Below are 10,635 nucleotides of genomic sequence, written 5' to 3'. Positions count from 1 at the left end.
AATAGGCCGTGAAAAGTAGGATATGCGCCGAAATGGCTGCGATCTGCTGGTCGATGTGAATGCGTGATGTATTGTGTAAAAAAATTCCATCTCACACGGCATAAATAGATTCCTGCGCCTTGAGTCCGAGTCTGGAGATACGCGCGCGATATAAGACTTCATATGACATGACACTGTCACGCCCTCATTTGTCAACCAAAAAGATGGACATTTCGGTCAAGCAAGCTTTGACGAAGTCTGGACTATGGGATTGCATTTCAGCTTGGAAGCTTAATCATTAGTTAATTAGTTTGCTCATTAATGTTGTCATAACAACCGAATTTTCCGCTACAGATTAAACAAGTCGCGTAAGGCGAAAATACAACATTTAGTCAAGTCCCAGTGTGCACACTACCCTTGGGCCAACCTTGTTCCAAGGTTGGGAGCCAAGCTCATCCTTGGCTCTTGGACGCCAAGGATGTGCCAACCTTGGTTCTAGCTTGGCATCCAGTCATGAAAACGCTGTGCGCGGCATGACTGGATGCCAGACATTTGCCAGGCAAGCTATAAATAGATCACTTGGCTCCCAAGGAAAACCCAAGAAGTCAGCAGAAAATAAAAAAAGTAGATTCAACTTTTACTTGCCATAAAATCCCAAACTCTTTAAAGAGTAAATTTTAAGCTAAAAAGACTGGATTTAACCATAAAAAGAAGCGTTACTACAATCACCGATTTTGCATCTCACAACTACTTCGCAGACTTCGCCCGCTCAATTTGACCGTGTATACTTTCCTCGCCTGCTTTTCTTCACCAGTACCAGTACCAGAACCAGTGCCAGCAATTTGCGATTAATCTCTCTCATCCGTCATTCTCAATCACCAGATTGTTTCGAAAGGTACACATTATCTATACTTATCTTTCTAGATACCTGTTGTTTTACTTTAGTTCGTTACAAAGTTAGTATGGCTACCTCTGCGCCTGTCAGCAGAAGAATTCGCAAGAATGTGGCTGAAACAATGGCGGCATGTCTGCAGCAAACCGAAGCCGCGCGCAAAGTGTCGAGAATATCTGACACAGCAGATTCATTAGTATGCCAATCATCTCATCCTCAGTCGGAATCGGCAATCATTGAGAGTGATAGTAATGATGCGACTAGTGGAACCGCAGGTCTGCCACAAATTAAGCCAACGGCACTTGCATCTGATTCGGACTCTCACTCTCAGTCTCAGTCTCAACCCCTCTCTCAGTCTCGCTATCAGTCTCAGACCGTGACTCAGTGTGAAGTTGCATGGAGCACTCCCACCACACCAAGCTCCTGAAGATTGCATTCAGTTTAAACAGATTAATTTCAATGGGACTTTCCTGTCTGTGAATCGTGGAGACAACTGTGTGAGGGTCAATAACTTTTCTTATTCAGAACATTTTAAGTGTCAGAGATGTTGAGGAAGTTGTGTTGGTATTGAAGAAGTTTAATAGAGTTTGTGATTTCTTTCAGTATCCTTATATTTCCAGCGATTTTGGTATCGTTCAGTGTGACCATCTGTCACAAGATCTTGTGAGAGTCTTTCTCTCAGAGGTTCAAGATAAAATGGTGTTGTTGCCTTACAGTTACAAAGATGCATTTGTCCTTTTTCCTCTGAATCTTGTCCGCGGCCACTAGTTCAAGACTTGCTCAGGATTTTGTTCCAGCTCCGTAGCAGTGGCAAACTGATTTTGTTCTAAATTATATTTGCAAAGAGATGAGATGGTTGGCATAATGAATATTTAGAATAAGGTTGTATTTTTTTTATCAGTTTTTTTATCTACCTTTTTGTGAGCTATCAGGCTTGTCTTTGGTTTCTACCGTCGGAGGAAAGTTGCTGAAATTCTGCTGTCCCTAAAACGTGGGGGCAGGTTTCTCCTGTGATTATTACTCTGTCAGGACTCGTCCTTGGTGGGAAAACCTAGGCAAGCATAGAAGCTTAGTATGATAGTGAAGATCATGTAATTTATTTTCATTTTTTACAAGAGTAAAATGAGCAGAGACTGTATGATTGCCAAATACTGATACAGTTGAATTTGAAACTTGAAGGGTTGTGGCCACTTTACCCAATAAATTTATGATTTCTTTTTATTTCCTAAATCAAATGTATACAAAGTACAACTAGCACAATCTCTACGGTAGAGATGTTCTTCTGTGATTTGTTATAAGTTATCCTTTGTGCTAAACTTAAAGGCATGATAATCCGAATTTGCTGGCTATTCTGCGCAGATGTCTAGCTCCACGATTCATTACCACCTCATCGAGTGGCAGATCGAAGACACCGACAAAGACGGGAATCCTGGTGTCTCTGTGGTGCCAGACTCTTGGCTCATCTTTGACACACTAGAGTGCATGTGGCCGCCTTATTGCACAACAGGGATGATGAAGAACGGCGCGCTTCCAAGGCCAGACTGGGCAAGATTCCCGTACCACAAGTTGGTCACGAGTAGTAGTAAGTGACTTTGAATCTGTTATATGATCTAGTTGAGCTGTTTCTTATAAATCTGAATAACTGTCTTTGAGACCAGGGCTCGAAATTAGGGGTGCCCGGTGCATTTTACACAGAAAGTTGGTGACGGGCACGCAAGGTTGGCGTCAAAAAGGTGTCCGATTTGCACGCAAAAAAATCGAAAACAATGACTTTGATTTAGTCAGTAGAAGCATAGCACCCCCAACCCCCCCCCCCCAACCCCACTGCAAAAAATCTGGTGGAGAAAGTTTGAGTTGCCCCTCTCCCCCCCCCTACCTTAAAAAAATCTGGTAGACAAAGTTGAGTTGTGGCGTGCTTCACACACACACACACCCCGCTTCGCAAAAAATCTGGTAGACAAAGTTTGAGTTGCGGCTTGGTCCCCCCCCACCCCCCTTCGGAAAATCTGGCAGAGGAAGTTTGCGTCACAGCCTGGTGACTCCCGAAATAATCAGGGCACTCAAAGTTCCATCAGGGCACTCAAACTTTTTCAGCAGTGCGCCCAGGTTGCACTCAAATAAAAAAAGTTAATTTCTAGCCCTGGAAACTAATAATATAATTGATTTTGATTGTAAATACCTGATAGCTCCATTTATATATCATTCTAATGAATCACTTTTACCACTAGAGCTCCTAAGTAAGAACTAGTCTCAGAGTCTTTGAATTGAGATGATAAAAGTTAAAACAGCACATGTAGATTTTGATATTGTTTTCAATTCAGGCAGGCCAGAAATTGGATTACAATCTTTTGACTTTTATTTGTGGTTTTGGATTTCACAACCAGTAAATCAGTCCATGTCGTATTTGACCTAGTTGTAGTTGCAATCTTCAGTGACTAATTAATGATTATGTTTTGACAATGTATTTGAATACAGGGGTGGTTAAATGTCAAAATCTCAACTCACCAACAGGGCTAGTAACTCTACATCTGTAATATATATCTCAATACATACAGGTTTAACTCGCCAACGGGGCGATGCCGGGATGTTATTTACTCGCCCGGCTGAATTTTTACTCGCCTGTTGCGATCAGGCGATGGATTTGGTAATCCCTGTGAATATATGTAGTGAGTGAAAGGTTCCATGTAGGAAATACCAGTGTCAATTAGTTCATCAGACTTTGCAATTTTTGTTAAAAATTTTTTACAGCTAGCTGGGACACCATGCAAAAAACTGAGCGGCGGTACCTGGACAAAAGTGATGTGAACGCTACTACTACCGAAGACGAGTTTGACGGTACAAACCGCCAAAAAAGGAAAAGAAAGGCAACACGTGTGCTTTGGTAAGTCATCAGCATACTGGACTCATTGTTGTAATATATAAGGCCAAGAACAACAAAAACAAAAAAATACTCATGGCCCTGACCCTGTGGTTTACACTTGACCTTAGGATTTTTTTTCTTCATTTCCTCCGCAAATTAAAATATTGAGGAAATTTTGAGTGTTTTGGACCCTGAATGCTTTGTAAAGATAAGAATGTTCGTGTCATTTCTGAGTTAACAGGCCCGTGTTTCTTCCGCCGATTAGCGGAATTCCGCTTTTTTCAAAGCTCCAGGGGTCATTCTTGAGATTCGTCTAAATCCGTTGAGAAAATGTTGGGGTATATGTGTGCATAGTCAATACGATTTGGCGTCAGGCGATCGACCGACGATGTTTCGTTCTCAAACGGTAATTGATTCCTATTCGGCTCAATTTCTCATTTCCGCTGGTTTCGGTAACCGGGACAAACAGTACTACGACACAGTAAGGTTCACCGAAACTTGGCCGGAAATGACCGCAAACGGCTCAAAACCGTTTAGCGACAGAATTTTCAGTCGCCGTTTTGTTGCGCATTTTCTCTTGTTCGAATGTGTGGCAGAGAAGATGTTTCGAAAGCTTTCGGCGGGGGAGAAAGCTCTCGTTGCCGAAATAGACAAGGGGCTTAAAAACAAATGTTGTTTTTCGTGGATGGAGGAAAAATACTCCACGAAGACAACAAAAATGAAAGGGAAAGAAAAGGTCGACATTGAAGTCACAACTTTCGTGAAAGACTCGATGATTTAAGCATGTCAATGAAAAATTAGCACACACAAAAATAAGAAGTTTCTGACAGTCAAAAGCAAATGTGAAAATTGGTACAGACTCAAGTTGCAGTTTGTTCACAAAACCAAGAGGGGCACATGCATGAGAAAACACGCATCACAGTTCACACACAATCCATTTTGGCAAGGAATTATAAAAACGATGATGAAGTGTAGCTCAAGGAAAAAAAAAACAACTCAGTCACACACAATGCATAAAACAAATCTTGAAATCAAATATATACAGTAAAATCAAGCCAACAGTACATTAACCTGAAAAGTATGGCATTTGCTTTCATTTGTGTATCTGTTTGAGTTGGGTTGTTTTTGTCTAACTTTGCAGGAATTGAAGTTTTTTGGGGTGTTTAGAAGCTCAAAATCTCCGATTTCCAACACTGCTCAGATGTGGGTAAAATGTGCTGGAAATGGGTTTTTGTGCTCTTTCAGACCCCCAAAAAAATCAGCTTCAGGGGGCGTTGCCCCCTGACCCACACCGGGGCGTTGCCCCAGGACCCCACTGGGGGCCTGCACCGGCCCCCAGACCCCCGCTAATTTTCAACTTTTTTGACAAATCTGGAATCTCATGTCTGGTTAAAGATTCTGAAGATGAATTTTAAACCTCACAAAAGAAAATCAGTCCCCCTACTTAATGCTTTTGGCAAATATATAAAGATTTTCCAAACTAACTTATCCTTGTACAGTATAGACATAGCAGCTTTATGAAATTCATTCGTGTATACAACTGTAAATTAATAAAAAAAAATTAAAAAAATTGTTCTTTTACTTTATTTGGCACACTTGAAGGCAAATGTTAACACAAACAGATAAGATTCTGCTTGTGTTATACTCCATGATGTATGTATGTAGATATCCCCCCATTTCAACCTCCAAGTTTGTTGTTGTTGCTGTTTTTATCAGTCAGCATTTCAGTTTGCTATAACCGTTGGTAAATAGTAAGCCAAATGTGAATTGTTCAGTCAGGTTTTTGTCATTTGACAAAATTTATACCATTTAATTTACATAATTTGTTTTATGTTCATGTTTTTGTTTTATTTTATACAGTGAATCGCCAGCCACTTCAGATGAGAGGGCCTCGCCATCCCCTCCTTCACCTCCACTTCCTCCCTTGAACAAAAGGAGCAGTGCTGTCCTTCTCCCCTCCCCCTCCTCCCCAGAGAGAGAGAAGTAGTACTGCAGTATTACGGCCAACTCCCCCTCCTCCCCAGAGAAAGAGAAGTAGTACTGCAGTACAACGGCCAACTCCCCCTCCTCCAAGGGAAGAGGAACTTGCAGATCAGGCAGATGCAGATCTCCAAATTCTCTCAGTGGAGGCAGTTGGTGAGTATTTACTATTATGTTATCTTATAGTTATACTTTATACACGGATATTTTGAAAAAAAAAAAATTCTCGTAAGCTTGTGTGTGAATTTTCATGCTTATCTGTTATCATTAGTTGATGCATTTCTAGAAACAAAAAGTTTTAAGAAAAGTACTGTCCATAACATTGAGAGATATCATTGCCTTGTTAACATCCCCTGAATGTAAAGCAGAAGTACATTTCCTGCGTCGGTGTTTATACTTTTTGTTTCTTAATTCTGTTTTGAGTGGCATGAAATACATTTTACAAATGACATCCCATCTTTCTGTCATCAGATTACCAGCCTTTCTTCCAGGCGCTCCTCCGAAACCAGGAGGAGATCAAAGCTGCCCTAATCCAGCAGAGGGCAGAAATCCACAGTCTGCGCAACCAGGTGAAGAGGCTGGAGACTGGGAGTGCCGAGGGACGGGGCGAGTCCAGCAGCAGGCCAGAGCTTCCCGCTGGCTTCACCTTTCCTCTGGAGACAGAGGAGGAGCTGAGGCGGTTGGAGCGGGAGCTTGCTGACCCAGCCATGTGCAAGCAGCTGGTAAGAGCTAGAATGTTTACATTTATTATGGGCACCAGGGCTATGTTCAGCATGCTTAAACTGAACGTCTGTCATAACTAACAAGCCATACCTGTGCTGAGCCCCCCTGAAATAAAGTTGTGGTTTCAGTAATAATGCACCAGCTATTAGTACTGCAGGGGTGGGAGACCCTCCGACCTGGGACGGAATTCCGTCCCGCCAAAAAAAAAAAAAGAAGAAATCCAACAGTAAAAGAAAGACCCCCCCCAAAAAAAAGAACACCCCAAAAACGGAATTCCGTCCCGCACTGACTTTTTCAGTACCGGGAAAAGTTAAAAATGGAATTCTATATAGCAAACGCGCAGCGGCAGGGGCAGCGGTGGCAACAAAGGGAGGTAACTGTCTAGGCAACAACTCGGTCTAGCTAAATGAAAGGAGTCTAGAAAGAAAGGAGGTGTGAATCACAGCCCACCACCACCATCAACCTTCGCCTCAGCCATGAAGTGGCGGGGGCAACAGCGGCGAAGAAGGGAGGTAACTTTGTCAGTGGGGGGCGACAAAGAGAGGTAACTGACAACCCAACATCCCGGGCATAGCTAAATCAAGGGTTTGTAGCAAGTAAGGAAGTGGGAACCCTCGCCGCTACCATCACCACCACCGCCCGCCTCTGCCGCGCAGAGGCGGGGGGCACGGCGGAAACAAAGGGAGGTAACTCCGTCCGGGGAACAACTCAGTCATAGCTAATTCGTAGATGTGTGAATCACCGCCCTCCACCGCCAGCACCGGCCACCCCCCCGTCCAGCAGTGGCGGGGGCAGACGGAGCGACAAAGAGAGGTCACACCATTTGTTGGAGGGGGATAATCCCAGGCGAAGCCGGGTCTCTCACGCTAGTATAACATAAAACAAGTCGCGTAAGGCGAAAATACAATATTTAGTCAAGTAGCTGCCATTTTTCAGCAAGACCGTATACTCGTAGCATCGTCAGTCCACCGCTCATGGCAGCCAAAGGCAGTGAAATTGACAAGAAGAGCGGGGTAGTAGTTGCGCTAAGAAGGATAGCACGCTTTTCTGTACCTCTCTTTGTTTTAACTTTCTGAGCGTGTTTTTAATCCAAACATATCATATCTATATGTTTTTGGAATCAGGAACCGACAAGGAATAAGATGAAAGTGTTTTTAAATTGATTTGGACAATTTAATTTTGATAATAATTTTTATATATTTAATTTTCAGAGCTTGTTTTTAATCCGAATATAACATATTTATATGTTTTTGGAATCAGCAAATGATGGAGAATAAGATAAACGTAAATTTGGATCGTTTTATAAATTTTTATTTTTTTTTACAATTTTCAGATTTTTAATGACCAAAGTCATTAATTAATTTTTAAGCCACCAAGCTGAAATGCAATACCGAAGTCCGGGCTTTGTCGAAGATTACTTGACCAAAATTTCAACCAATTTGGTTGAAAAATGAGGGCGTGACAGTGCCGCCTCAACTTTCACGAAAAGCCGGATATGACGTCATCAAAGACATTTATCAAAAAAATGAAAAAAACGTTCGGGGATTTCATACCCAGGAACTCTCATGTCAAATTTCATAAAGATCGGTCCAGTAGTTTAGTCTGAATCGCTCTACACACACACACACACACACACACACACACACACACACACGCACAGACAGACAGACACACATACACCACGACCCTCGTTTCGATTCCCCCTCGATGTTAAAATATTTAGTCAAAACTTGACTAAATATAAAAAAGAGGTGGACGTTGGGAATAATTTGCAATACCAGTTAATTGGTGAGCACCCGTCATGATGCCAGCTTCCCTCGTTATCTTTTGGCCAAGATAATGATAGTGGTTGTAGTAACTTGACCATTATTCTAGCCCAAAATTTACCTACAAATTTTTTTTTTCTTCTTAATTTGAGCATAAGTATCCTCACCACTTTGTTATAAGAATGTCAGCCTACCTGCCCTCCCATTTGAAAAAAAGGATCTTGGCATTATTTACTTAATTTTTTTTTCAGGAGCGCCACCTCTACAACCTTGGAGGGAACTCCTTCAGGGTCAGCCTCCGTGCTGCTGGGGGCACCCTGCTGGCATCATCTCTCCAAGGGAAGTGCAACTTGAGGGGTGCAAACGAGAAGCTGGCCTTCAACTCTTTGACGAACGTCAAAAGAGTTCTTTTCAGTAAGTAAATTACAAGGGCTTGGATTAAGGCCAAAACAAAAAGTTGTCTGTTTCTGATAACCCGACCAACCCTAATTTCTGGTGCCGACCCTAACAAATTTTTTTGCCAGAGTCACCCAAAAATATTTTGGAAGGAAAAGAACAACATAAACGACAGTAACAGACGACTCAGACTAGGTAAAACAATCATTTTATACCCTTTGTCACATTTTGTTTATATAAATCTATCTATAGCGAGTCCTGTCTCCTTGTATCCTTTGAAAATAACCATATCAATGCTTCAGTAGTGTCTATATTTTAGGCATATTGCGATATTTGGCGAAAAGTGTGCTTGAATCAAAATTTAATTAGGGTAATCTGTATGAAAGTAAAAAAGATTCAATTCATTTGTTTTGCAGATGCAGTTCATGAGCGCCACCAGACCCCAAAAGATGAATTTAACAGCTACCTTGGTGACTGGCTCAGCACATGGAGGGACAGGCTGTCAGGGGGGAAAAAAACAGGGTTGGGGTGCAGCAAAAAGATTCCTAACCATTTTGTTGACTCTTTTGATAATGGCTTGTTTTACAGAAGAAAATAGACGGATCAAAACAAAATAAAACATTGAGCAAGAGTTCTTTTTGGAATTTGTGCTTTGTTGACTGAATTTGAATAGTGTACATGTATAAAATGTTCCTTTGATCTTTTTTCTTCTTTTTTCCTTCTTTACCTTTTGATTCAGAATACCATCATTGCTGTATGTGTGAGACAGAAAGGATTAATTTTAAAAGGCCTATTGGCCACACTAGATCTTTGCTTTACTGTCACATATCAGCCTGTAGTTTTTAACAAGTGAATAAAATTATTAATTACATGCATCCCACTTGATCGCATTATAAGTCTACCAGTCTGATTTCATTAGCCTTACAATTTCTAATTCATTTTGCAAAAAAGAAAAAAAAGCACACTTGTAAAAGACAGCACTGATACGTGACAGTGAATCTGATATACAGGGTGGGCCATAAAAAGTGTCCACATTTAATTTGTTAATATTTTTCCTGTAAAGTGATATTTTCTTTTCTGTTTCAGATAGAATTTGAGACAAGCATCTTAGAATTCTTTTAACGCCTGAATGGATCGCATTCCAGTACAGGAAAGGACCAAAATCGTTGAACTTTACTTTGCTACCAATTCTGTGGTTCTCGCCCAACGCGCTTTTCGGAGAGTTCCCTGGCACACACTGTCCATGTGCGAGAACTGTGAAGCGCCTCGTGGATAAATTCAGGAACACTGGTCGACCACTATGTCCTTTATTGTTATCTGCGAGACTACCAGTGTTCCTGAATTAATCCACGAGGCGCTTCACAGTTCTCGCACATGGACAGTGTGTGCCAGGGAACTCTCTCCGAAAAGCGCGCTGGGCGAGAACCACAGAATTGGTAGCAAAGTAAAGTTCAACGATTTTGGTCCTTTCCTGTACTGGAATGCGATCCATTCAGGCTTTAAAAGAATTCTAAGATGCTTGTCTCAAATTCTATCTGAAACAGAAAAGAAAATATCACTTTACAGGAAAAATATTACCAAATTAAATGTGGACACTTTTTATGGCCCACCCTGTAATTCCCAGGCTGGAGCTAACTTGGCTCCCAAGCATAAGCCACCTTAATCCCAACCAGGCTGCCAAGCAGTGCCAAGGGTATGCCAACCAAGCATGTGCCAAGGGTATGCCAACCAGGCTGCCAAGGGTATGCCAACCAGGCTGCCAAGCATGTGCCAAGGGTATGCCAACCAGGCTGCCAAGCATGTGCCAAGGATATGCCAACCAGGCTGCCAAGGGTATGCCAACCAGGCTGCCAAGGGTATGCCAACCAGGCTGTCAAGCATGTGCCAAGGATATGCCAACCAGGCTGCCAAGCTTGTGCCAAGGTTGGCCCAGTGAGCATTTCTACCTTGGCCCAAGCTTGGCTGCCAGTCTGGGTCCAAGCTAGTAGCCAAGCTTAGCCCAACCTTGGGACAAGCTTGGTGTGCTGACTGGGGTAGCT

At 42.2% G+C, this 10,635-nt stretch overlaps 1 protein-coding gene across 1 annotated transcript in view; it reads left to right on the top strand.

Annotated features, from left to right (window-relative positions):
* The window catches only part of LOC138977257 (uncharacterized), a 14,046-nt gene extending 3,914 nt beyond the window's left edge, over positions 1 to 10,132 (top strand). Inside the window, exons 3-7 of the mRNA XM_070350163.1 lie at positions 3,620 to 3,706; positions 5,667 to 5,867; positions 6,183 to 6,433; positions 8,452 to 8,614; positions 9,013 to 10,132. Coding sequence (XP_070206264.1) covers positions 3,620 to 3,706; positions 5,667 to 5,867; positions 6,183 to 6,433; positions 8,452 to 8,614; positions 9,013 to 9,194 — 884 coding nt within the window. The 3' untranslated portion in view covers positions 9,195 to 10,132. The remainder of the gene's footprint in view (positions 1 to 3,619; positions 3,707 to 5,666; positions 5,868 to 6,182; positions 6,434 to 8,451; positions 8,615 to 9,012) is intronic.
* Positions 10,133 to 10,635: the final 503 nt, after the last annotated feature.

Source organism: Littorina saxatilis, linkage group LG9, assembly GCF_037325665.1.
Source record: "Littorina saxatilis isolate snail1 linkage group LG9, US_GU_Lsax_2.0, whole genome shotgun sequence".
Taxonomy (NCBI): Eukaryota; Metazoa; Mollusca; class Gastropoda; order Littorinimorpha; family Littorinidae; genus Littorina; species Littorina saxatilis.
Note: the sequence above shows the minus strand (reverse complement) of the source record. Positions and strands in the feature narration are given on the sequence as shown.